Below are 27,896 nucleotides of genomic sequence, written 5' to 3'. Positions count from 1 at the left end.
GGATCCCAAGGCTGTATCTTGATAGAGGCACATGGCGATGTGTTTCGCATGCAAAGCAGCTGGTGGGTGTGAGCATGGAGTTTTCAAGGAGCAGTCAGGTGATAGAACCCGTGTGCCACCAGAGCCCTAACTGGCTTAGACTTGTGGTCTTTATTTTTTTTCTAATTTACAAGGATACACCATCAGTGTCAGGTATTAGATTTATTTCTTGTTTTAAAACTAATTATATTGATATTGAGTTACCTATACAGTGAAAAACCAGGGAGCAGGGGGAGCATCTTTGTCTGTCTTTGGGGACCAAAGTCAGAACTCTTCTTAGGGAGGAGGTAAGGGATAAACACCTATCACCCTAACCCCAACCTACACATCTGTCTTTCCTGAGTAGAGCTTATGTGTGTAGTCATGGAAAATCACCATGTGGTTTCAGCTAATAGCCCATTTTAAATTTTGAATTCGGAAAGATATTAATGTAGTCTTATTTTTGGTCTCTAATACTTAACAGTGTAAACAGGTTGTCTTAATTTGGAAAGAAAAAATCAATTGCTGTCTTGTTTGCAGTTCTGATAAAGTGCTGTTAAAGCAATTTAAATAATGAAGTGTAAATCTTGTGTGCAGTATAAAACCAGAGGCTTGTCATTGACGCTTAGTGGACCTACAATTGACTGCCCAACACTAGATTTCCGCATGATTTACATATAATCGAGAGCTTCCTTCTTAATTTAGGATAAATTCATCTTTAGCTATAGAATAAGGACAAAGGATTATTTCATTTACTTAAAAGGTGTCCCTGTTCATACCTGATTTGCACTTTGCTAAAGGTTCGGGTTTCTTTTCAGAGAAGAAACTTCTGTGTCTTCAGTAGATGTCTTCCCCTCTGTCACTGTCATTCGCCCCTAATGAAGAACCTTTTCACTTCTCAGGCAGCGGACACTCAGCACCCAGTAGCAGTCTCACTTCTCCCAGCCACGTCACCTTGTCTCCAAACACAGTCCCAGAGTTCTCGTACTCCAGCAGTGAGGACGAGTTCTATGATGCTGATGAATTCCATCAAAGTGGCTCCTCTCCAAAGCGCTTAATAGAGTAAGTAGATGAACCAAGTATGTATTTACATGACTCTCCTAGTTTTTAAAAGTGTAATTTGACTTCGAGACGGGTGTTAATGACAGGACTGCTCTAATAGCTGTTACTTTGGAGAGTAAAAAAGGACAACTTTGTTTTAATGGGCACATTGAGTCCGGTCAGCTCAGTGGAAGTATAACCCAAAGGGACTAGGTAGTGTCTTCTAGGATGTCATGTGCTGACCTCAGGCTCGTGCGCTACAGCACCAACCCTGGGAGCAGGCCCTGTGTGAGGTCAATAGCTGCGAAGCCACTGTAGTGACAAAGAGCTCGTCCCTATGCTGTTGTGGGAACAAACCTTTATAACGGACGCTAGAGTTAGGATAAGCACAGAAAGCTTTGGGAAGATTGTTAAGTGTTGAGAAGTTAGCGAAGCATCGTGGTTGCCTCAAAGCTAGACTCCTAAGGTGAGATGTGGATGAGTAGAGAGAGGAGGAACGGAGGGATATAGGGAAGGAAACCTATTTCAGAAGGAGAAAGGAGCTTGGACTTTTTCTTTTAAAGGTGAGGGGAAATACATGTAGTGTATCGTGACTGGCATGAGTTATGTTCGTTTAAAAAGAAATGAACTAAAAAAAACAGTGAAATCAAATGGGTTGACAAAAGACAGATCATTTAAAGGTCCTTTACTCTTTAAAAATTTTGAATTTACGAGTGATTTGCATTTGAGGATGAGATAGTTTTACTGAAAGCAAGGGCCTCACCAGTCACTCCATGGGAGAAAGCTACAGCAGTCTGCTTATGGAAGGATCTACAGCCTTGGAAATGCTCTGGGGCAGTTCTACTCTGTCGTACAGGTTTGCTGTGAATCAAAATTGACTTAAGAGAGGCAGTGTTTGTTTGTTTGTTTTCAGTATTTATTTTTTTTAATGTAGCATTAAGTGCCCCAAAAGCAAAAGCAAACACTACCATCGAGTTGATTCCAACTCACAGGGAGGGACCTTCGATAGGGTTTCTGAGACAGGAACTCTTTATGGAAACAACTCCTTCGTCCACAGCATTGAGTATAGTGAGCTAAAGTAGAGGTAGAAAGATGAGCCCAAACCTAGTAATATATTTAGAAAGTTGGTGAGCTGAAATCATAGCCTTGGGTTAGATAGAAATGCCAAACTGTAATTCAGATGCACAATTCTTGTGCATTCTTCCTTGTTCATGGTGCAACGTAAGTACTTCCATGAACTGAGAAATCTGGTGTTTGTATGTAATCACATCGGAACTACTTGAAGCCATTTATAAGGAAAATGACTGTTGGTTCATGGCTTTGTTTTTAGCAGAGCAAACTTCAAGGTCAATTTAACAGAAGGGATTTGGTTTAGCTCATTGGTTTCTTAATATAGTATGATGGGAAGTAAACTATTATGACATCATTATTAACAGTTCTCTAATAGACACTTTGTGTGGGCAGTTGTGTAATGAGTTACACACTGGGCTGCTAACCACAAGGCCAACAGTTCAAAACCAGTAGTAATTCTGTGGGAGAAAGATGAGGCTTTCTACTCCCATAAAGATTAACAGTCTGAGAAGCCCACAGGGCCAGCTCCACTCTGTCCTGTAGGGTTGCTATGAGTCGTAGCAGACTTAATGGCAGTGAGTTTGGATTTGGTTTTATTCGTGGACACATCCCATCTCCCACCCCAATACTTTTCACTGGCTGGTCCCTCCTGGATCGATCTTCCTCCAGCTTTTCCTATGGCTGGTGTCCTCCCACCAGGCAGGTCTCTGCTCAAATGTCATGTTCTCTGCTTGTGAGTTTGATGGTTGTAGTTGTTTTTAAGTGGAACAGTGAGCTCCCCAGCTGACCGTGGAGATGGCATAGAAGAACACGGTGGAGTTTTGTTCTGCTGTGTGTAGGTTCTTGACAACTGCTAACAATTACTTCAATTTTGAAAGTTTTTTTTCCCACTTAGGACTTCTAGTTCATTATGAACTTTTGTTTTTATTATTTTTTAAATTTCGTAATCAGTTTATTGGAGGCTCTTACAGATATTTTAACAACCCGTAATCAATTACATACATCAAGTGAACTTGTACAGCTGCTGCCAGCATTTCCAACAGTATCTTTCATCTTGAGCCCCTGTTATCAGCTCCTTTATACATCCTCCTTCCCCTCTCTACCCTCCTTGTAAACCCTTAATATATTATATGTTTATTTTCTTTAATACCTTACACTGTCTGTGTCCCTTTACCTACAATTCTGTTATTCGTCCCCCTCAAGGGGGGTTATGCAGCTATCATTACTATCAGCGCGCGCACACACACACACACACACCCCGCCTGTCCCATACCAAGTGCTGCGCCCCGAGTCAGGAGTCTATTTGGGGGATTCTGCATGGACGTCGTGACTTTGCTCCCATTGCTGATCTGTTATGCTCCCTTTTCACCCCATTGTGAGGAGGGGGTCAGACTAGACACACTGCCCACTTGGTGTCTCCAGTGTTGTCCTATGTAGTGTTTGGTGTTTTGTGAGAGTGGAATTAATGGCCTTTTTTTTTTTTTTAAACAGAATTAAGGGCAAGTTTCTATGCTAGACAGTACTATTATTCTGAACAAAGTACTATCATAAATAGCTTGCCAGGAAATTGACTACTTACTTTATCCTTCCTCTGAAAGTTATTTTAACTATATTCCGTGACAGCATGATAATAGTGCCTGGTACGTCTCTGTTAGTCTCTGGCTCCAGTTTCAGGGTTCTTCAAAAAATCCTGAAGAAGTAAATGCTTGTTTTTTTAATGCTTACCTTTTGTACCTACAGTGGGCTTGTCCACAGTTTTTCAGGCGACTCCCTTTTCCCGTTTCATGAAGCTCCTCTGAGCTTCAGTGCCTGCATTGTAGCAAATACACAGGTCACACACCTCCATTCAGTCAGAGGTAACCCATTTTATGTCCAGTTAGCCCCTCTGGGTTCCCTTTCTCCCGCAATCCCTCTTCCTTTCTGCACTGATCCGGTTCCCAAACTGGTAGGGGCTAAAGATGTTTTATGTGGTTAGCACCATGGTTTATTAATTTAGTTACTTTATTTTCTTTTCAGTGACCCTAAATTCTTTCAAATCAGATACCCTGGCTCTAGTTCCATAATGTCTTATAACCTGGCCCTGTTCACATATTTATGTTCTCTGCTTGCCCTCTACAGGCATTTGAATTTTCGACACTTGCAGGCCATTCGTTGCTACCCCATGAGTTTTCTCCTTCTCAGTGTTCTCTCTCTCTTTCTCACCCTCCTCCATCCCCATGTCATACATACACTGAGGCAGCTGTACCTATTGGGTCGCTGTGAATTAGAATTGAGTCAACGGCAGGGTTTTGCTTTTTTAATGGACTGTTGAGTACTAAAAAGCCAAACCCACTGCCATCAGGTTAGAGTTGCACTCACAGGGACCCCACCCCGTACAGGGTTTCCAGACGAGGATCGAGAGCCATACGTAAGTGTATGGCATGTATTAGGTACTCAATAAATTGTTATTTTTTGTAAATAAGTTTGAATCAGCCTTAAACTTTTTAGTGTACCTTATTGATGATCTTGATTGATCTTATTGATGATCAATAAAGATGGGTCTTTGGCTATATGAAATTTTTGCAGTAAATGATGTCATTGTGGTGGCCTTATTTAAATCACTTGGCCTGAACGAGGTAAATTACGGAATGTCTGGGAATTTCCTATTTACATGTTTTTTTGTGTCCAAATACCCCTCCATTTGAACCATGAAACATTTCACTTGGCCTAGCTCTGGGTTCAAATCCTGGATAAGGCGCAAACAGAACAAAAATAGGTCTGGAATTGCATCTAAAATGAGCATTGTGTTTTATAGGATTTGGGGTTTTTAGCTCAATTTATGTAAAAGATTGATTCTATTTTGATGATGTATCAAAGAGCCACAAAACAGTTTAAAGATAATTTTCCTGCAGCTCTTGGTATTTAACAATCATTTGATTTCTCTTACCTAGGTCTTTTACTCATATTTTCCATTGGCTCTCAAAACTGGTGAGGTAGACATTAGTTACAGTACCTTGTGATGTATACTGCTAAATTATCAAAGAAGCAATATTTAGTTACCTAAGGATTTTTGAAAAATAGATCAAAAGGAGGTAAGTAACCAGGGCAAACGATGTTTTCATTAGTATACATAGTAATGTTTCCCGCCTATAGAGTTGTACCAAGCCTGATTGTTATGTTTTATGTACTGCTCCAAATAACACCTATAATAGGAGAAATTTGTTTTTATTTTTATACACAAGCTGTTTGATTTTCTGACTATTGTATAAATATTAATCCTCACTCACTGCCATTGAGTTGACTTTGTCTCATAATGACCCTTTAGCAACCCTAATCATAGGAGAGTTAAGTAGCAGGTATGACAAAGTACAGAAGAAGATTCCTCAGATCCTATTAACCAGCTCAAAATGCAATTTGTTAAACATTTAATTGTAAAAAATATATGTCTTGTTTAATAATTTCAAATGCAGTTTTTTAATGATTGGGAAGAATGTTAATTCTTTTATCAAAGGATCTCAAAGACATAAACAAGACATCTTTCTGAGACTAAGTAATAAACTTGCTATTCTGTGGTTCTGGAAATTGTTGCCAAGAACTTTCACAGAGCTATCTTTATGTAATATAACATAATAAGATAACTTGAATTTTTAGTTTTAAATAAAGAGGGGAAAGACCTAATTTTTAATGAATTTCATGGCTTGCCTTTGCATGTGGGGGGGTACACACTGTGCACAGAGCACGTGACAAGAGATCAGATCACCAGATTTTACGATCGACAGTCCTGGAATGAGGGTGGCACTGGGAGGGCAGTGGAGAACATAAGTATGTGTTTATGTAACCAGCTAACTCTTCAGTGTCTAGTGTGTTTCTATCTGCTGTCTGCATACCTTGCTTTTAAATAGCTTTAAGAGCTAACATTTTTTGATGATTCTGAATCTCCTAAGAAATTGGTTGTTTTGTAGTTCCTCTGGATCTGCCTCAGTCTTGACACACAGCAGCTCGGGGAATAGCCTGAAGCGGCCAGACACCACAGAATCCCTTCATTCGTCCTTGTCCAATGGAGCCAGTGATGCTGGTAAGTGGTCTTTGAGAAGTGAAATTTTCCTTCCCCTTAGAACTTCTCCAGTTCGTCACCAATCCTAGATTTGTTTTGTTTTAGACCTTTTTGATTCCCATGACGATAGAGATGATGAAGGAGAGGCAGGCTCCGTGGAAGAGCACAAGAGTGTTATCATGCATATCTTGTCCCAGGTTCGGCTTGGAATGGATCTTACTAAGGTAAGAGTCTAAGTGGGCATTTGCCAACTCAAAGTATATGTGGGGATTGGAAGAGATAGTGTAATTAAAAACTATATGTGGGGTTTGGAAGAGGCAGTGTAATTAAACTATAATGGTCTTTTTGAAGCGCCCTTGTACGTGTTCAGGAGATGCTGTGGTCTGAATTTGAATTGTAACCTGCACCTCTAAAGAAGGCCCAGTTGATCTGGAGGAAGTGGGATGTGTGATGCCTTTGAATCTCTGCCTTTGTGCTAGAAGCCTCATCCTCCCATTGATTTTTTCCCCTTTTTTAAATCATTTTATTGGGGGTTCCCATTGATTTACCACAGGACTACAGAGTATCTGTTAATGTTAACTCCATTTTATAGGTGAGGAATTAAAGTGGTGATTTGACTCAAGATCTATTCTGTGTGACAGAACTAAGATTTCAGAACCTGCAATCTTGTCACTTGTCAAGGACCTTTGAGCAGCAATAGCTGCCATTCCTATTCTTTAATTACATATTTTTAGCTGTAGAAGTTTTAAAGTTTTAACAAAATGTAGGGTTCTTTTGTTCTGCCCAAATCAACGTTAGTGCTATATGTAGTCTTGTTATCAGTAGCGAGCTTCGTTTTGGCTTTGTATTTAGAGTACCATTATGAAAAATTACTAACCCAGAATAGTCTCTTGCAGGTGTCTGTGAGGAAACATTTTACCCCAAACTAAATGAGAACAGAAACACCAGGATAGTGTTACCTTTTTTCAGTCAAACGTTCTTGCCAGGAATGCGCTAGGAAAGTGTTCTGCAGGAGCTTGTCCCAGAATTTTTTCCGTGATTCTTAGCTTACATAACTAGCTAGAGCGGAATTGTCGCTTCAAAATTTAAAGTCAAAACTATTCTTTTTACTTCCTGCTAAGTTGGTTTTAGTCCCCAGTATCCAAGACCAATCTAAAAATTGCTTAAGCAACACTGGGCCTGCTATGATGGCAGGCCGAGAGGGAGACTAGTTCCATCCAGCATTCAGTTGGTCAGCAGTGTGAGAAAGGTTTTGTTTAGCAGGTTTTCTGCACTGGGTCCCCAGGTCCAAAGGATCTGTATTCTCTGCTTTAAGTGCTTCTTGATGGTAGTGAGGTCCCCCCCTCAACAGACACAGCCATTTAATTTGCTCAGTAATTGCCCAATTCCAAAAAGGTCACTTAATCCTTTAGGGTCTTGCAGTAGCTAAAGAATTCAAATTCTAAACAAAAGAGGTCAGCAAACTCACCAGCTGCTCTGTGGGAGAAAGATGTTGCAGCCTGCTGGTGTTGACAAAGAATATTAAATATACCATGGCCCACCAGAAGAAGGGACAGATCTGGCTTAGAAGAAGTACAGCCAGAATGTTCCTCACAAGGGAGGATAGCAACGCTCTCATCCTTTGAACATGTTGTCAAGAGGTACCAGTCCCTGAAGAAGGACACCAGGTTTGGAGGTTTTTTAAAAAAAAAGACACCCCCCCACCCCCGACAAGCTGGATTGACACAGTGGCTGCAACAACTCAAATACCCATAAGAATAAGATAGGCAGCATTTCATTCCGTTGGAGCCGGGACAGCAGTACACCTTGGCACACTAGGGAATTGCTGCGATTTAGAACTAAAGATGTGTTCAGTTAGCAGCTGAGAACTTAACCTTTGGTGCCACCAGAGCTCCTGTGCGCGACGGTTTCAAAATGGTCTGGGAAATTTTCATTGGTATTTCATTGTGTGTTTCCATGAACTTTTTGAAGACCCTTCATGTTTTCCATCTATGGAAATATTTTCTTATGTCTTACTGCTTTTGGAAAGAGAAAATTTCCACAAATGTTGTAGGGTTTGGGAATACTGGGAAGCCGCAGCCATTTATCTTCCTTTGTCTTCAGAACCACCCAAGGAAGCAGAGCACGTAACTGCCCTTCTTTGACAGAGCGAGAGCACTTGTACCCAGTGTGAGACAGCCTACCCCAGTCCTTTCACCACTGTTGGAGCCGCTTGACAGAATTGACATGACACGGTGTAGTGCTAAAACTACAGTTGAAAGATATCCCTGAAGATTACTTTCTGAATGACTGTACTCAAGTAACATTTTATGTATGGGAATTTTTTTCCCTTTGATTATAAGTGAAATGGAACTCTGGTGTGTATATACTTGTTCCTTGTTTGAGCATTGCTCATTCAATTCCTGTTTTATTTTTCTGTTAGCATACTAGAGTTTTACTCAAATATCAAGCGCTCTGTATGTTTGTCAACTGAGTGTGTCTTCAGGAGCGCTGCTATGCCAAAACTTGCCTTGCTTAGTGCACTCACAGAGTAAGGAGATGCAGGGTGTGTGCACAGTTGGCAAATAGACGTAAACGGGATGCACTGTGTGCATGAAAATATGGTAGGCACCATTTTTTGTTGAGTTTTGAGGGTTGTGTTTACAAGTATTTTTCTCTCTTGCATTCAAAGAAACAAGCCTCTGGTTTTGTTCTTTTGCATTCTTACTTTGGTGGTTTATAGATTCTGTGTTCTTCAGAAGTTGGAGTCAATCCATAAGTTTATCCGCCAATCTAACCATATTGCGCTTATGAATTCCACGTTCTATGGAAGGAAAATATTTACTGCAGCGTAGCAATGATGACGCATACAACTTTCTGCTAGTTCTTTAATGCTTCTTCCCCCCCACTCTCATGATCCCAATTCTACCTTACAAATACGGCTAGACCAGAGGACGTACACTGGGATAGATAAGAGCTGGAAACACAGGGAATCCAGGGCGGATAAACCCTCAGGACCAGTGATGAGAGTAGCCATACCAGGAGAGGAAGGGGATGGTGGGGTAGAAAGGGGAACCGATCACAAGGATCTACAAATACAGACAAGAGAAAAGTGGGTGAAGGGAGACGTCGGACAGTGTAAGACATGATAAAATAATTTATAAATTATCAAGGGTTCGTGAAGGAGGGGTTGCAGGAAGGGAGGGGAAAAAATGAGCTGATACCAAGGGCTCAAGTAGAAAGCAAATGTTTTGAGAATGATGATGGCAACAAATGTACAAAAGTGCTTGACATAATGGATGGATGTATGGATTGTGATAAGAGTTGTACGAACCCCAATAAAATGACACACACACACACACACACACACACACACACACACAAAGATTTGAAAGCTTATAGCCTCGGTATCTGTCCCTCTCCAAGCATGTGTCCCACCAGCACTCTCTCTATATCCAGCTCTTTAGTCCAGTGGTTTACTCCATTCAATCCCCATTTAGAGTTCTTTTGTCCACCAACTGTTAGAATGAGTTCATTGCTAGGTTGGTGGTTCAAACCCACCAGCTGCTCCATGAGAGAGAGACCAGATTGTCCTGTAAAGATTTACTACCTTGGAAAACCTATATAGGGTTGTTATTTGCAGTCTCACTCTTCCCATTTCTCTAATGCCACCCCAAGGAAGAATTCTCCCTCTGCCAAATTCTGAGACAAGCAGTGACAGTTTAAATGGGTTAACATGCTGACCACAGGGTCAGCAGATCAGAAACTACCAGCCATGCTTAAGGAGACAGATAAGCCCATCTGCTCCCATTAAAGATTTACAGTCTTGGGAAGCCACCGTCAGAGTATTGTTATGAGTCAGAATTTAACTTGACAGTGAGTCTGGGTTTTTTTTAAGACCCCTAATTCTACTTTCCCAAACACAACATGATCTTTCCCTCTCTTAAACTTTCAGATCACTTTGAACATCTCTTGCATGATGCTACATTTAACTTAAATGTAGGGATTATCCTTAGATTTACCTCATAGCTTTTAACATTGGGCCCTGAATGCTTTCTAACCTTGAATTTAGTGGTCCGCTGTTTGTTTCCAACTGGGCAGATTAATGGGAAGTTAAGAATCCAGAACCATTTGGGAAGTAGCTTTCAAAGTAAGTCTGGCAATACTGGGTGGGTATGACTGATTGCTATGAATTTTCAAGAAGCAATTAAGCAATCTGTCCTTAGTGGAATATCAATGTTAAATGTGTCTTTTTCAGGTAGTTCTTCCAACATTTATTCTTGAAAGAAGATCTCTTTTAGAAATGTATGCAGACTTTTTTGCACACCCGGACCTCTTTGTCAGGTATTTGACTTATCACAGGGCTTTCTTATTTTTTAAGATGTTTCTCAATTGTTTTCTTCTTACATAGAACAGACAAATTCCTTCTTATCTTTTATCTGGGTAAAAGTAACATTGGATTCTTTTTTGCTTATACGGGTCTCCACTTTTCAAAAGCACATCTTACATGACTTTGATAACAGACTGACATTAGTACCTGTTATCGTTAACAGAAAAATAATGAAGATGATTTCTGCCTTTCTAAAAAGGGAAAAAAGCAAACTTAGCATTCAATGAGATCCAAATATTCTGAAACCCAAAATGGAAGAATAATCCTAAATGCCTGTGCACACACAGTAGCAAAGCTTTAAAGGACATAGAACAAAAATTGAACTAAAGAGAGAAAACATCTAAAATTTTAGTTGGAAATTTATTCATAAGGAACTGATTGAATAAATAGCACCCTCTCAAAATTAAAAAGGAAAAGAAGGCAAGGAAGACTAGAGAATATTTGAGAAAAATTTTAGTGAACTTGACTCAATTGACCCTCCTAAACATGACACTTAACAACTGTGGAACACAAGCTTCTTCCAAATACAGAACATTCATCAAGACAGCTCATATAGTGGGCTCTAAAACAAGTCTTCACAAATTTAAAATGAATGAAATACTATAGAGTATAAGAGTAAATTTGATAATCACAAAGGGCCAAATTAGAAATCAACGAATTAGAAGAATCTGGGAAATCCCCAAATGTTGGCAATTTAAAAGTACATGAGATTCTGGACCAAGCAAAAGTAATCTCTGGTGCTAGAAGTCCTACGCAATAATTGTCATAGGTGTGGGGATTGGGAATTGCTAGAATAGGGGCATTCAGAGACTGCAGCAATGGAAATAAATCCTATCTGGAGTGGTTATTAATTACATTAATATCTACATGTATTCAAACGTCGGGTCTGTGCATTTAACTGTATACATATTAATTATATGTATGCATTCTACAGTAGAAAGTTGGGATCTCTCAGGCTAGGCGTATTTACCATGGGGACTGAGGCATCCGCTGGGTTACTGTAAAAGCAAGGCACTGACCTTTTTCTCTTCTGTTTCAGCATTAGTGACCAGAAGGATCCCAAAGACCGAATGGTGCAGGTGGTAAAGTGGTATCTCTCAGCCTTTCATGCAGGAAGGAAAGGGTCTGTTGCCAAGAAACCATACAACCCCATTTTGGGTGAGATTTTTCAGTGTCACTGGACGTTACCAAATGACACTGACGAGAACGCAGTGAGTACGACTCTGACATTTTAAAATTAGCTTTCACTGTCTACCGATTCAAGATTTAATTTCATTTTCAGGCACATTATAAGTGATGTAGGGAATGATCTAGATATGCTCACTGCCCATGGAGCACTATCGCTGGACCAGCTTGTTAACAAAATAGTGAGCCAAACAAAAGAGCAGTGTAAGATGAGGATGGAGATTTTTAAATGAGATCATGGAGGCATAATGAGAATTTTATGTTTTGTCAGCATGTCAGTTTTGGTTAGAAAAAAATAGTATGATGGTTTTGGAAAGGGGCAAAAACCCAGGAGACCATAGATATGGAAGCGTTAGCATGATTTCAAGAGAAAGATGGGAGATCGAACCCATAGATTTGAGGAAGTAAAGGAAAAGGGAGTGGGGTAATCAGAGATGAGTCTTTGCATGGGCCCTTTGCAGTAGGTGCCATATACTAAAACTAAACAATTCCATTTGGGGAAGGGAAAATAAAGAGTATTGATGTGAAGTGTAAAGCATGAAGAATCTTTTAAACATAAAATTGGGGATTTCAAAGCAAGAGTTGTCACCTAAGCATTTCAGGAGATCTAAAGTGTGTGTGGATAAGGCTTTCAGAGATTTTTGTAGATTTAAATGCTATTTAAGTCCTGTGCTTGGATGACATCACATCAAGAAGATGGTGCAACTACTAAAGAGTAGGTATCCCAGAACTGAGCCCCACAGCTCCAAAATTTAGAGGTTTAGTTTGAGGAAGCTGACTGCCAAAACCCAAAGAAATTATTTAAAAATTAAAACCCTTTAACTCACAGTGCCTGCTGTCTGTCAGTAACATGAAGCTCCACCTTTCCTTTTCTGAGCCCCATGTTACTAAAGACAGGTGCCAGCTGGATCTTCCTATTCAATTGGCACACATTGGCAATTACCCTATACTGGGCCCATGATCCTTCCCTTCAAGAATCACTCACGTCTAGTCTAACCAATGATATAATCCAGTGCCATCATGTGTATCTATCTGATGCTTTGGGAGTGTGATGGGAGAAATTAAAGTTACCTTGGGAGCCAAAGACTCAGTTATTTGAGTTTCTGTAGTGTTACTTTTGTTTCTACATGAAAAAAGAAAATGCTATTATATTTGCTTGCAGGAGCTAGTTTCAGAAGGACCAGTTCCCTGGGTTTCTAAAAACAGTGTAACCTTTGTGGCTGAACAGGTTTCCCATCATCCACCCAGTAAGTTACACAGTGCCTCTACTCTCAAACAAAATGTGTCTAAAATGGGTCATTAAAAGGTCCATAGTTGAGATCAAGCAAGATGGTTATAAAAATGAGGGGAAATCCCAAATCAATTTTTATTGCTTTAAAGCCATCTTACATATATGACATGTATGAGTTATACCATAGAAACCTCAGCAACATTGAGACCATTTGTAAAGTTGAGGTATAGGTCCTGCACAGGGTATATACATGTATTCTTGGTGTAATAAACATAGTATATACCATCAACACTGTGTTTGCTCGGTCTGCTGTTAAGGCCCCAGGTTCAGGTTGGCAAAGGGAATACTTGCTGCCCAGGAAAATATTTAGTAGTCCTTTTGATTTTAAGCCTCCTGGACTGGCCACTGCCTCATGTTCCAGGCACCTCCTGCCTACATGGCCTTGCGTGAATTCTTGTATTGGATGCAAAGACATTAACGATAAAGGATTCTCTATTGAACCAATTTTTCCCAGGCTTAAGGGAGTTGGGAAGGTGGCAGAAGTTGTAGAGTGCATTAAGTGACAAGAATTTTTATTCAGTTTCAGCTTTTTATGCTGAGTGTTTTAACAAGAAGATACAATTCAATGCGCATATATGGACCAAGTCAAAATTCCTTGGGATGTCAATTGGGGTGCACAACATAGGGCAAGGTGAGTCTGTAGACCTGGTGTGGACTACAGTTATTCTAGTGTATGCTGGAGACTTGTTTAGCAAGAGAAAATGGCCCCAGAGTTTAATGTTATCGTTACATATAAATGTAAGTATTAGGGGATAGGGTGTGAGATTGGCTGTCCTTAAATTGAATAAAATATCCCCTCAACTGAACAAAGAAAACTTGCCTCCAGTTAACACTATTTATCAGAGATTCTATCCCTTCTCTCCACAGGCTGTGTCTCTTGTCTAGACTATGATGAACATTACATTCTCACATTCCCCAATGGTTATGGAAGGCAAGTAGTGAGTGCTGTGTCCACCTCCTCTGATCAGAAGCAGTTCCTACTTCCACCCTGTTCTGAACCAGCATTCTTAACGGAAAACCTTTGACTTTGCAGGTCCATCCTCACGGTGCCCTGGGTGGAGCTAGGAGGAGAATGCAATATTAATTGTTCCAAAACAGGCTATAGTGCAAATATCGTCTTCCACACTAAGCCTTTTTATGGAGGAAAGAAGCACAGAATTACCGCTGAGATTTTGTAGGTATTTTGGTTTTCTGCCTTGGTTCTCTTCTGAAATACTTTTCCTTTCTCTTGACCTATGACTTCTATTAGAAATTGGTTGTTTTAAAAATACTGTCTTTGTAAATTTCCTTTCTATTATGCATGGCATTTGTTCTCCTAAAGTCTGGATTGAGAACTGGGGTTCTTCTTCCCAAGAACTTGATGTGCAAATGGCGAATTAGTCTTTTCCAGGCTAGCGAACTCCTTCCTAATTAGTTTCTAGGAGTATATGGGCAAAAAGATCAAAAGAAAATGGGAAGAATACTCAATGCCATTGAGTCATTTCTGCATAGAAGTAAAATTTTGCTGAATATAATTCAAAAATACTTGCAGCAGTACATTGGCAGGGGATTTGCCAGACCAGACATTCAGGCTGGAATAACATTCAACTATGTGGATCATAATTTGTTAGAGATAACACTGTCAACTCCAAAACACTGAATTGTGCTCATGCTGAACCTGTACACAGACAAAGAGGCTATTGTTCAAAGAGAACCGATGTGATTTGAAATCAGGAAAGGTGTGTGTTACGATTATCCTTTCATCATACATAATGCAGTCTGTAATCTGAGCTGTTATTCTGAAAGGCAGACCTATATGAATAATTCAGCATCTGAGTTAAAGTCTCACTAGCCTGCAGTATGCAGATGACGCAGCCTTGCTTGCTGAGAGTGAAGAGGGTTTGAAATACTGATGATCAACGATTATTCCACAGCATAAACAAAAATCCTCAACTGGACCAGCAAGCAACAAATCCGGTTAGATGGAAAGAAGATTGAAGTTGCTAAGAATTTCATTTAACTTGGATCTACAATTAAATGCCCTTGACGCCCAGTCAAGAACTAGTGTCATAAGCATTGGGCACATCTCTTTGTAAGAGTCTTCTTTTCAAATGTTAAAAACCAAAGATAACACTCTGAGGACTTGGCCTAAACAATCTTGTTTGCAATCAGCAAAAGCTAGACAATGAATAAAGAAGAGTATCGAGATTTAATGTCTTTGCATTATACGGTAAAGAATCTCATACAAGTCTTTCTAGAAAGCAGCACAGCCAGGAGCAGGTGATAGCCCCTTTGCAGAGGGCAGTCAAGCGTGAAGTGGAGGGTCAGTGTAAAAGAGGTCTGGCATGGAGATGGCTGCACCAGTGGACTCCAACACAGTCATTTTGAGGATGGCCCAGGACCAAGTCCTGTATTCTGTTGTGCAGATTTGGAAATGACTCAGGGCCACTCATCGCAACTAGCTAATATATAGATCATGAGTTCCTGGATCTTTCTTGCCAGATAAGACCATGAGCTAGTCATTATAATGCAGTTTATGACACACACATCCTACCCAGACTTCATAGCCCCTCATCTTTGCCCCCGCCCCCTGCCCAATATGGCATGAAAAGCTAGTAGCCATCATACCCTGCAGGCAATTGCTTGGCTCTGTTCAATGCTCTTGGGTCAGAAGAAAAATTAAGCTGTCTGGACAACAAGTTAGTTGGATAGGTTCCCTGGAAGGGGATGTCTAGGTCTCCAGCCCATAGGACTTTCCTTTGCCCTGGAAGGCCTTATTGGGAACATGTCTAGATAACAGACATGCAACTGGTTTTCCAGGGAGGATTTTTGGATGAGTTAGGATCCAAAACAGTTCTGACCAGGGTGGGATCATGAACACACACACAAGATGAATTTTAATAAGGACCAATTTAAAATTCAGAAATGTGTTATAGTCAGAAAATAGGCAGGACTTAGAGAACAAGCAGCACAAGTTAACCTCCATAATGTAGATGTGTGCCCCCACTTCACTGCCCCCACCCCCAAGCAGATGATGGAATAATTTCTAGAATAGAGGCACAGGTAGCTCAGCTTTTCAGTGATCCTCACAGTGACCAGCATAACAACTTCCTACCAGAACATTTAGTGAAGAGAGTACCCTCAGAGGGCTGTGAACCAAAAGAGCCCGTGGGTTAGAGGCTTGTAATTCAGTATCTGATTGCACTAACCCAGTTTCTGCAAACTTTTTTCTGAGTCTTTTCTACTTAAAATCTATTAAGGACCACCAATGACGTGTGTGAATTACATGAATATTTCTGTATTGTAAATTAGATATGAAACTATTAATTCATATAGAAGTAGCAAAATAGTACTATATACAAAAATATTTTCTAAAGCTTTTTGTAACTGCTGTGATGAAGATAATGTCTATTTCAGATGTCTAACAGCTGACTTAACAGAATACAGCTGAACCATTTAATTCTTGCATTTAAATCTTGCTGTATCATGTGACATAGCCCCAGCAAAGCACTGTACAAATAACTTTGTGTTAATATTATGAAAATAGTTTTGACTTTATAGAGCTCTCCCGAGAAGCTTGTCTTGGGAAACCCCAAGAGCTCTCAGCCCATTTTGAGATCCTCTATACTGGATACAATCTCTCCCTTGGTTCCTACTATTTTATTTCCCTTGTCCCCACTCTAATCATGGAGGACATTTGCATTTAGGCCAGTCATAGCAGCTTTCCTCCCTCTCTGCCATGTTTGCCTCTGACTTCTTTCTGCCCTGTTAATGCCTTGCTCTTCCTATCTTTTGATGTAATAATAATGCTTTATCTTCTCAAATTCAATGACTGCTGGAATATCCAAGTTGAAGCCTATCAGGGCTTTTAAGGAAGGGATCATCTCTTAGGGAAAGAATCCAAACTACGTCATTTGACTTAGTTTCCCTTTCAACGTAACATTACATTCTTAAACCAAGCCTTCGCCGTAGCAGTTTTGCCTTTGGTCTCCAGCACCCACATACGCTTACCACAATACTTACCATAGAATCTTAGTATTTCCTCAACCAGGTTTTTGAATAGTTTAAGGGCAACGACTATACCCAGTCTTTTGTGGCCCTAGCACAGGGCTCTCTTGTCCAACCCATACCACTGTGTTCATAGGGCCTAGAGTTCCTTAGCATCTTGCCCAGGACGTTCATTCTAACCACTGGTTCTAAGAAATCATGTTCCGTTAAAGCTACTTTTGCCAAAGGCTTCGTAGTTGCTCTTCTAATTTTCACAAGAGGGAGTTTTGTCCTATACATTTGCTAATGTGTCAGCATTGCCTCCTCGGTGGCAATGAGTTTTGGGGGGATTTTTTTGTTGTTGTTGTCTGGGTAGGCCAAGTAATTCTCAGTTTGAGACTAACATGAATGCTTCCATTTTTGTTTAGTCCTCCAAATGATAAGAAGTCTCTTTGCTCAATTGAAGGAGAATGGAATGGTGTCATGTACGCAAAATATGCAACAGGGGTAAGAATCTGTACTTTGCCACCTGTTTTAGGCTGCTTTGAATTGTAAGTTGTCCCTTCCTCTGGTTTCCTTCCTTTAACCTGTAAGACAGTCTTTAGTGTCATCTCTCCAAGGCAGTCCTCAACATCCCCACCCCCACCCCCACCCCCACCCCCAGCAGTCAGGTAGTAGAATCACTTGTAATCCACTGCTTGTTCGCAAATACTTTACAATGTGTCTGAAAGTGTGGCTGGCACATAGAAAGTATTCGATAAATGTTAACTCGGTCATTAGAAGGTGTCATCTGTTTATAAAATGAAATGTTTGTTGAAACTCATTGGATACATATATGTGGACCTTCATTATTAGATCTGCTAAGAGTCTCTGTACAATTTCTGTTTCCTACAAGAACAGTTTAAATAAAACATCCATCTACCTCTTTTCTAGGAAAATACAGTCTTTATAGATACCAAAAAGTTGCCTATAATAAAGAAGAAAGTGAGGAAGTTGGAAGATCAGAATGAGTATGAATCCCGCTGGTAAGGAGAAATAACTAGAACTATTGCCAGCTGTCTGTTGAGGTGCTTATCCTGTAGCCTACATACAGGACAGGGGGCAGCTTTTCGAGGTGGGATACTACCTCTGAACCCCTAGGTCCATACATCACCTCCATTCCACTAGCTCTGCAACCATTAACTAAGTCACCTCACCTCATTTTGCCTCATTTCTGATAATGGGAAATTTGGCACTAATAGAAAATTGTGAGGACTAATGTTTTGTTTAACACCTTAAATTATCTGTCACCCCTAAATATTTCTGTACCTCTATGATTAAAAATTCACTGTCATGCATTTTATAAAATGTAGTAGTTCTGATATGTTATCTAATTGTCATTTAATTTTCCTATTCCCTAAAATGTTAGACAATTTTCTTTCACTTTGTTTGAATCAGGATCTAAATAAGATCCAGACAGAGCTTTCTTAAAGTTCATGGGAAAAACTGAATTAAAAATGGAATATTTTCACAATTTTGGTAAGCCCCCTCATTGGCAGTATGAGGAGTCATGTGCTAGAAGTTCCTGTTTTGAGTGTTAAAGGATTTCTTATGTGAAGGGAGTCTGACAAATCTTTGAACCATTCTTGTTTCTTAATTTATCAATAGTCTTTGTATGGTATCTCTATGTGCACTATCCAATATACAGTTCATCCCTATTTCTTTCTCTGGGGTCTCAGGCCCATTTTACCTGGTGAGTTTCATCTGAGCTACAGCACTGGAAGCCATTTGCTGTGCATGGTCCCTATTCTGTTGCAGTCAGGGATGGCTTTCGGTTTTCTTTCTCAAGATTGTAACTTCTCTGTTCATCAGGTTCTTAACACCTTGATTTCTTTTCTTTAGCCTTTGGAAAGATGTCACTTTCAACTTAAAAATCAGAGACATTGATGCAGCAACCGAAGCAAAGCATAAACTTGAAGAAAGACAAAGAGCAGAAGCCCGGGAAAGGAAAGAGAAGGAAATTCAATGGGAGACAAGGGTAAACTAGTTTGAGGGAACTTAACTTTAATCTCCCAGTCATTCCCCCCACCCCCCACCCCCGGACCCTGAGCTATAACTTGTGATGAATAGGATGAGCTCTGGTCCCTACCTGAAGCTTATTTCAAGAAGAGGGGGAGAGAGAGAGAGAGAGTGAGTGTGTGTGTGTGTTGTGTATTGGACGGTGGATACAGAATAACAAGTGTAATGGAATCTTTCCTCCTTTCTCTTGCAGTTATTTCATGAAGATGGAGAATGTTGGGTTTATGATGAACCATTACTGAAGCGCCTGGGTGCTGCCAAACACTAGATTGGGAAACGTTTACCCCTGGTGACCAGGGCAGTAGGCATAATGAAGCATCAATCAATCTTCCTTTGGGAGAATCTATTCACTCCCTTCTTATTGCAGTGGTTCCTATCTCAGGGATACTGGACTTGCTGAAGCAGATGAACAATTTAAAGCAAGAAAAGCTTTCTTCTTCTCTCTTCTGTGGCAGTTAGGATTTTGACTTCAGTCCTGAGAAGAAACTCAGGCATTGAAAGCAGATGTCACTAAGCTCTGAAAAAGCATTTATAATCCTGTCTCAAACTCTGCACTCTAGTACTGCTATTGAGATATGACATTTCCTAGTTCATATCATCTTGGTTCTATCTATATATATATACACACACACACACACATACATATATACAAAATATACTTGATGCAAAATTGTGCATAATACTCCATCTGTAAATAATGATTCCTCTGTTTTAGAAAATTAGTGGTTATTAAAATCAAGTGTTAGGAAATTTCATGGTCTCATCTATAACTTTTATTTTGGAATTGAGCTATTACATTGTATCTTAACTCTGGACCACAGTTTAATTATATTTAGTGCTACTTAAGGCTTCATAAAGTAAATTTTCCAATCTTTCTTTTTAATGTGTTTCCTTTATTATCTTGAAACATCAAACCAATTATTTTGCAGAGCTAGCTTGTCATAATAATATATTCCTGACCCCTTCCAATAGCAGTTTAATGGGTTCTGGGTTCTTTTACCCCTACACCAAGCTGTTCTCAAGTCTTCACTGAGCTCACCGCCATTTATTAAAAAATACGGCATCTTACTGTTTTACAGGGTTCCAGAAGAGATGGTTTTTTAGATGCTGTTTCCAATGTCACACTTAAAAGAATAAGGAATGCAAAGGAAGCAAGTGCCTCATTCTGAAGGGAAAATACAGATACAGAACTATTTTTATTTAAAAATACATTTAAAAGAACAAGTACTAATAATTAGTACCGAGTAGCTGGGCATTAATAAGTTAGCTGGTCAGTAGGGCTCCTCCAGGCTGGCCCACACAACTGGATTCTCAACTGAGATGACACAGGCCAGCACTCCTGCGGGCACACTGCTAATTTTGCTTCCAGCTGCTACCCTGGCTCGTTAAGACTCTACAGAAAATGTGGGGGAAAGCTTGGAAGCCAGTGCAAAAAATTCAACAGAAGCCCTGAGGCAAAGTAGCGTAACTGTAAAATACAAACACATTTTAAAATACACATTGCTTCAGGTCAGGCCAACGAGACTGCAGTTTATTTGACTATTTTGTGGTAGGGGAGAAGGTTAAGTCTTGATGTGAAAGCCCTGATATCGGTAATGGAGATGGTGGAATCTGCCAGCAGAGGAGAGGTTGGCAGGTAGGTTAGCTGCATCACTTCACCATAAGAACAGTTGGAATCCTTGCCAGAGGGAGCATTTTCATCTTCCAGCTCATATTTCCCATACCCAACAACCTGAAAGGGTTCAAAGACTCAAGGTGAGAACAAAGACCTGTTTCAGTTCCCTGAAAACCCCTTATCAATGAGTGCTAAGTGGGCAAGGTGATAATATAGTTAAGCATACTCACGTGAACACTAAGCATTTTACTTCCTGCTCCTCTGTGACCCTTGAACCAGTTGACCAGGTCTGATTTTGAGAATGACTTCAGTGCTTCAATCTTAGAAGGGGCGGGGCGGTAAGATGAAAAGAAACAAGCTATAAAATACAACTGGAAGCATCTTTTTTGAGAGAGCAATCAAGCAAATCTATTTATTCTCCCAAGTCTAACTTGTCCCCAGCCTTCTAAAAAAATGAATCTGACACATGATATTTCAAAGAAATGATCCACTGAGGCAGATGAGCAGGTAGGTCCCGTACATGACTAGGAGTGCTACTAAAAGCAATATAAGCCACCTTGGTGTCACCTCTCAGTGACATAGTAACTTACTCAAACAGATGAAGACAACTTTGTCCTGCTAATGAAACTGCCTTACAGTCAGTGAGTTAAGATGTTAACCCTTCTGTACCTCACAGATTTATGTGGTAAATGATTAATCACTAATCAACATTCTCAGAGGATTCTTAGAGGATACCAAGACACAGAACTCTGGGGAGGACTATACAGCTGTGGTAAAAAGGACAAAATGAGAGTGCTTTGCTTGAAATGGGGAGAAGGGGGGTATAAGGTTGAACAATGCTCATCAGCAAGAAAGAGGCCAGTCTGAAAGCCCCAGACTGCCTTAACAAAAGGGAAAGGATTTCTCTTCCACACATTGCTGGTTTGCTTTGACCAGGGGTCCCTCCGTGGTCCCTAATTAGTCTGTGCAGAGTCACACTATAAAATGGTATTACTACCTCATGGGCAAGGCGTTCAAAGAGATACTGCTGTGTCACCACTTCGTTCCAGTTCCTATCTACTTCTTCTCCAAGGTGTGTATCCTCACACTCCTTCAGCTTGATCAGCGCTGTAACCTGTTTTCACGACAAAGACAGACCTTCAGCCATGGCATCACAGCTCCCACAGGAAGACACTTGGTACTGTCCAGTGTGGCGTGTGATAGACCCTCAATGGATGAAGTTTGGGAGATGACAGATTACAGGGGCCCATAGGCTCCAAAACAGGTCAATATAGTGCTTTTAAAAATGTGTCCAGTGCTGATGAGCCAAGGGCCAAAAACTAGACCTGAGTGTTAAATGCCTCTTCGGTGAGATTTTCAATCTTCTCCTCAAAGCTAGAAAGAAACTCTTCTATCTTCTTATCAACAACTTCAGAGCTGAAATAAAACACATTCAATTAAGTAATCAGAGACCTATTCTGGAACAGGCAAAAGAGAGTTAAGGCTTTTTCCAGGAAAGTTAAGGTATATTCCAGCAAAGAGTTAAAGTGTTTCTTTGCAAGCCTCATTATTCTGCTCCCAGGGTGATAGAGGAGAATGGGGAGGAATTCTTACCCATATCCTGCCCAATATCTAGCTATTCTCACACTGAGCCAGTGAGAGCCATGAATGGCAGGTCCTTGCCCCACAAATGACCACAGGACTTGAGTCAGCCCCTAGGGGACTAGGCCTAGATCCAGCTCATATATAAGCCCCTAGACATATGGGTTTTAAGGTCTGAGTTTACAGCATGTACCCTCCATGTATTACAGAGTACTCCGGAATAACAAATTGGGCCCATATACTATCCATTTACTCACTTGTATTTGGTTGCCTGAGTCCCAACGGTGACAGAAAATCCTAGAATCCCAGATGTGTTTCTACAGGTAGAGTAGACATGATACCTAAAGCCAGAATGATAAATTATATAAGCTCAGGATCCTAGCTTTAAAGGCAATAGAAACGAGTGGGAAGAAAAAGTTTGTATGTCCTTACTAGATCTGAAGGTCTTGAAAGAGGATCCCACTTATACCTGGAAACCTCACAGCGCTATGTATATGAACTTTTTCTGAAGGTTTACTCCTTTCCTCAAGAATCACAGACTAGCATTTTCTCTTGCTAATCTTGAAAGCTGACCAAATCCCAAAGTTCTAACTACCGTATATACTCGAGTATAAGCTGAGTTTTTCAACACATTTTATGCAGTTTTTGTGGTTAATGTTAGGTGCCTCGGCTGATACTCTCTGCTAATACTCGAGTATATACGGTAGTAGGCATGACTAAAACATGAAAACACCAGAGACTGAGTGAAGCTGCTCAGTTATGATTCCAACAAGCCCATAAAGCCAACTGTAGACTCATTATTTGAGCACAGTTGTCCCTGCTGACCAGACTTACCCAAGTGTCTGCTTGGTTCGAAGGAAGTCAAAACAGGGCTCTTCCATGTGCATCTGTAATTCAACATATTAACCATCAATTAACTCTTCCCAGCAAAGAAACCTGTATGTCTTTCCCACAGTGCCCCACCAGCTCCAGCCTCCCTGTCTTCCTAAATGGCGTAGGTGCCCTGTCCACACTTGACACTGGGTAAGAATACTAAATGACCATGTCACACACTGAACACTATTTTCCTCCCAATCACAGCACTCTGACTACCCCAAGAAGTCCTTAACTCCCAGCCTGAAAGGCCAGACCTTTTATAGAGCATGACTCTTACTTCCACACTTACCACAAGCAGCTCCATAAGAGTGTATTCTCTCAGACTCCTGGCACCTGACTGAAAGAAGAACTTGATCAGAACACCTGAAAAAGTGGCTAATAGGGTTTTTAGATACTGTATAACCTTGTGTCTAACCAGAGTTTTCAGCACATTTTTTTACAGTTTTTGTGGTACAATTAGGTGCCTCGGCTGATCTTCAGGTGGTCTTATTCTCGAGTGTATATGGTTCTGGGAACCACTCACTCACGCATCTTTACTATCACCACCTTCACTCCTTCAGAAGAGTTCATCGTACCCTCAACTGCCATAATGTCACTAGTTTGGTTCCATATCTGCTTCCCTATTAGTCTGATGATCTGTGAAGTCGGGTATCTTTCTCGATCATCTACATTCCCAATTCGAGCATAGAACTGCAGGTAGACATGAAGGTTAGTCCAGTAATCCTAGACCTGTCAACTCTTATCCTTGTAACTCTTATGGGACACATTCTAAAATCAAACACTAAAGTTCAAAGTTCTGAAGGAGGAAAGCAGGAAATAAATGGGGAGGGATCACGAAGAGTATCTGGATCCATTCCTTGGTAGAAAAAAAAAGCTGCTGCAGTCACACACACGGGCCCAAATCAGTTGATACAAGAAAAAAACACTCCGGGACCTAATCCTACTGGTTGCAAATAACGACTCCAGAATGAAAGAGGGCAGGAAGCCAACAAGCAGAGTTATTACTAATGCATCCCAGTGTCAGGTTCTCCGGCACAGGCTTTATTCCTTCCTACTTCAGAAGTGTCTTGATTGGACAGCACAGAGATTTCCTGTTTGACTAATGAAAAGTGCTGTGATAAAACCAGTCAAAACCCTGTAATAAAAGTTCACAGTTCAAACTGCTGTGAGACATGGTTTGCTAAAGGAAGCAGTTTATATTAGAAACTACTAATTATCATTAGACAACATCTCCATAGACATTCTTGTAGGAAACCCTGAACAGTAGGAAACTCTGGAGAAGTACTCTTTGGGTTGCAAGCAGTCACAGGCACTAGAAATGTTGAGACAGGTTAAGAAGAGCCCCAACTGAGCATTGAGTTTAAAACGTGGTGGTCATCTCAACTTAAAAAAGTGGAGACCCTGGAAAAGGCCCAGGCAAGAATGCTATAGCCAGAGGTGGATAGGGTGCACAGACAAGCTGAGAAAGACAAAGCTCTATCACTTGAGCTCCAAAATCACTGTGACTCCACTAAACTTTGATTAACCATATTTGCTTCTGACAATCAAACCAAGACAAAATGAGGAAAACACTCAGGAACAGGGCCAGAAACATAACAAAATGATGACGAAGGTGACAGGCTATATAAAAACCAAACCCACTGTCATGGAGGCCATGGAGCTGTGACCAAAGCCCAAATGAGGCGTTCATTACAGAACCTGACAGGATCGTGCAGGGAAAGTAGTACTGTAAGAGCAACTAGTAGCCCTGAATTTTGGAAGTCTGAGAGCAAGCATACATTTAGGAATGACCCTGAGTCCTAGAAGTGGGTGGGGCTAAACAGCTTAAACGAAGGTTATGGGCTAAATTGAGATCCATTGGAAAAATCTTACATCCCATCCCACCCTTTCAGAATGGTGTGGAAAAAGCACAGGATCTAAGGGCAAAAGGAGTAGAGTTGCAGGTGATAAGAGCTCAGGCAAGTAAGGAACTAAACCGATTTATCAGCCAAAAAAGTGAGTCATAAATACTATCTCTCAGTTGCTTTAACTATGACAGCACATCTGTCTGTTGTCAGAAAGGGCTTTCTATTCTCATGAAAAGGAAACCCAGAGTCAGCTTCGCCCTGTCCCTTAGAAATGACTCGATAGCAGTTGGGTTTGCTTTTGGTGGTATATACTTTTGTCTTTTTCCCCAAAAAAATATACTCTGCTGCTTTTCATCCACATTCTGGCCTCTGATCCTCTGACTAATAAAGCAACCCCTCACTGTGATCGAAAAGAACCTATTTTTCACTTACAGGAACAACCTTTTTAAATGTAGCTGCTACAAGAGCACAAATAACCTAAAACAAAAGGCCTTGAGGGTTACTGCCTCATTTATTCCCATGTACTTTGGGCCTTCACCAGGCTTTAAAGCATGCATGAGGATGGCTGGGTGCAATGGGGCCAACTGACCTGGTAGTACACAGTGACTTCAGAGTTGGCATCACCCTTGTTCAGGGCTTTCACTTTGCATAGATGGTGGCCACGGGGCAGTTCTACCACCTGGAACTGCACAGGCATCTCCTGTTCCAGAGGGATGAAGTTCAGCTTGCTGCAAGAGAATCATGGTGGGTCCCTGAGACGGTGCCTTTCTTTTCTAACCCACACCCACAGATTGAGAAGGGCCAAGCCTTCCACCATTTCTTCTGAATTGCTCTGAATTATACATCCTCAAGAAAATCTACCACAAGAATTATCTCAATTGTGGGTTTAATACTAATTAACTGAGTGGTAGAGTTCAATGAATCTCACTAGTAAGAACACAAAACTCCGAGAGAGAAAATTCAAACTAATACTTACTCAACACCGTATTTCAGGAAATCCATAGACTCCTAGGATAGAAAGGAAAACTAGATTAGATCACCTTGACACCCAGAACCAACTTATATTAATATTTTAATGGTTGAAGAAGCTTGTATAGCATTAATACTCTAGGCAAGTCATTCATTGATTGGACGAGTCATTTACTGACTCAATGTTGATTATATTTGCTGAATATTAAGTAGGTTTTAAACTAAACAGCTCCTTTTCTGTGTTCTGTTCAATATATTGCAATACTTTCCCCATTAGATCAAATGTAATTGTTGAGTGCCAGGTTACCTATTGGACAACTGTGATTGTGTCTTAGAATCTGGGCCTATTATTAACAGAGCCTAGTATCAGCAGTTCGACTCCACCAACCATTCAGAGGGAGAAAAGATAAGGCTGTCTTCCCCAGTAAAGATTTACAGCCTCAAAAACCCTAGGGAACTGCATCAGGATTAACTTGAGGGCAGTTGTTGGTTTGTCTTTTTCTAAAGAAATCGAGGATGACCCTCAAGTGCTTTCAACTTTGGACAATCCATCATATGACGTCCTCTGGTCCAATAGTCTGTAACTAGGATGTCCTAGAGCAGTGGTTCTCAACCTTCCTAATGCTGCGACCCTTTAATACAGTTCCTCATGTTGTAGTGACACCCAATCATAACATTATTTTCATTGCTACTTCATAACTGTAATTTTGTTACTGTTATGAATTGGGCGACCCCTGTGAAAGGGTCGTTGGAACCCCACATGTTGAGAACCGCTGTCCTATAGGATCATTAAGTCAGGACTAACTTGAAGGCAGTTTTGGTTTGTCTTTTTTTTAAGAAATGGAGGAATGACTTCATCTCTTAAGTGGTTTTAACTTTGGGCAATTCATCTTATGATGTCCTCTGATCCAATAGTCTCTGCCTAGAATTATTATGCTCAAAGGAGCAGGTGGTAGTTCCTACACTTCTTTCTGCGGGTCAAAACTTTTAACTTTTTTTCTGTGGGTAAGTTTTGGGGAGTGAGAATTTTAAGAAAGTGAAAAGTATTGCAGCCATAGTCTCAAGTGATCATTTGTATGTTCTAACAAAGAGCCAGTACTGAGAAACTGGGAGACGGTGAAGTGAAATAACCTTCTAGCCCAAGCACTCTTGGTTAGAAGAGGCTTGTTAGTTACATGGTCCTAGAGATAAACCCAACTCAATACATGTCCAAACAAACTCCTCATTCCCAATCCTTCACCAACCCAATAGTTTAAGTCAGAAATCCGTGCACCATCATAAATGGCTTCTCATCAGTCAGTGAGTTTAGGCCACCTTCTTTCTACACTTCATTATTTCTTAAGTACCGAGTTTTCCTTTCTTTTGCCTTAGACAAGACTACATTTTCACTTCATCTGTTTTAAGTCTCTTAACTAACGTCTCTGTCATCCTTCTTAACCAAAAATCCTCTCTGAACCCAGTTCTACAGGATCGAGTCAACGCTATTTGGCTTGACACACAACTTGCCAAAGAAATGACTTTAAAAAGATTCATGGGAAAATTCTATTATCTTTAAATTTTTTGCCCTAATATGTTTGACATACAGCTTTTTCCTATTTATATATGTGTGTTTTTCTCACCAGTGCCCTCCTCCCACTTTAACCTTTGCTATTATCATCAAACAGATGCTGGTGACCCACGTGTACGGAGATTTGGTCCACAGGGCTTTCAAGGCTGTGAGCTTTTGCAAACAGATTGCCGGGCCTGGCCTTCAGGTGCCACTGAGTGGGTTTAAACTGATAACCAATCTGCTAATACTTAATGTCTAAACAATATTAAACCGTTTGTGGCTTCCATATACAATCTTCATAAATAGCATATATCTGCCCCATTTCACTAAAAGCCCTGGTCCGTTATTGGCACTCTCCTTCCTAACAGGACGTTTTGTCAGAATGGCCAAGTTGCCTCCTAAATACATTCAAATAATACTGCCTGCA

The 27,896-nt window shown here is 40.5% G+C and overlaps 2 protein-coding genes across 11 annotated transcripts in view; one reads left to right on the top strand and one right to left on the bottom strand.

Annotated features, from left to right (window-relative positions):
• Window positions 1-19,907, top strand: part of OSBPL9 (oxysterol binding protein like 9) — a 158,860-nt gene extending 138,953 nt beyond the window's left edge. For 5 of the 10 annotated variants that reach the window (XM_004699432.4, XM_004699431.3, XM_004699430.4 and 2 more), the window contains 13 exons: window positions 921-1,080; window positions 6,072-6,184; window positions 6,269-6,387; window positions 10,401-10,486; window positions 11,572-11,743; window positions 12,880-12,964; window positions 13,529-13,639; window positions 13,876-13,939; window positions 14,042-14,182; window positions 17,403-17,481; window positions 17,908-17,999; window positions 18,856-18,991; window positions 19,226-19,907. In XM_004699432.4, coding sequence (XP_004699489.1) covers window positions 921-1,080; window positions 6,072-6,184; window positions 6,269-6,387; window positions 10,401-10,486; window positions 11,572-11,743; window positions 12,880-12,964; window positions 13,529-13,639; window positions 13,876-13,939; window positions 14,042-14,182; window positions 17,403-17,481; window positions 17,908-17,999; window positions 18,856-18,991; window positions 19,226-19,300 — 1,433 coding nt within the window. In that variant the 3' untranslated portion in view covers window positions 19,301-19,907. Of the gene's footprint in view, window positions 1-920; window positions 1,081-6,053; window positions 6,185-6,268; window positions 6,388-10,400; window positions 10,487-11,571; window positions 11,744-12,879; window positions 12,965-13,528; window positions 13,640-13,875; window positions 13,940-14,041; window positions 14,183-17,402; window positions 17,482-17,907; window positions 18,000-18,855; window positions 18,992-19,225 lie in introns of all 10 variants that reach the window. The other 5 variants (XM_045291890.1, XM_045291886.1, XM_045291888.1 and 2 more) reach the window with 1 other exon arrangement.
• Window positions 19,908-20,536: 629 nt separating this feature from the next.
• The window catches only part of NRDC (nardilysin convertase), a 76,513-nt gene continuing 69,153 nt past the window's right edge, over window positions 20,537-27,896 (bottom strand). Inside the window, exons 25-33 of the mRNA XM_045291758.1 lie at window positions 25,928-25,959; window positions 25,541-25,679; window positions 23,394-23,441; window positions 23,063-23,115; window positions 22,486-22,569; window positions 21,973-22,063; window positions 21,645-21,761; window positions 20,878-20,967; window positions 20,537-20,764 (exon numbers count right to left, since the gene is read on the bottom strand). Of these exons, the coding sequence (XP_045147693.1) occupies window positions 20,564-20,764; window positions 20,878-20,967; window positions 21,645-21,761; window positions 21,973-22,063; window positions 22,486-22,569; window positions 23,063-23,115; window positions 23,394-23,441; window positions 25,541-25,679; window positions 25,928-25,959 (855 nt within the window). The 3' untranslated portion in view covers window positions 20,537-20,563. The remainder of the gene's footprint in view (window positions 20,765-20,877; window positions 20,968-21,644; window positions 21,762-21,972; window positions 22,064-22,485; window positions 22,570-23,062; window positions 23,116-23,393; window positions 23,442-25,540; window positions 25,680-25,927; window positions 25,960-27,896) is intronic.

The sequence above is a fragment of the Echinops telfairi genome, unplaced genomic scaffold (assembly GCF_000313985.2).
Source record: "Echinops telfairi isolate 266 unplaced genomic scaffold, ASM31398v2 ScPeMD7_443;HRSCAF=831, whole genome shotgun sequence".
Lineage (NCBI taxonomy): Eukaryota > Metazoa > Chordata > Mammalia > Afrosoricida > Tenrecidae > Echinops > Echinops telfairi.
The sequence above is the reverse complement of the archived record's forward strand: the minus strand, read 5'-3'. Positions and strand labels throughout refer to the sequence as shown.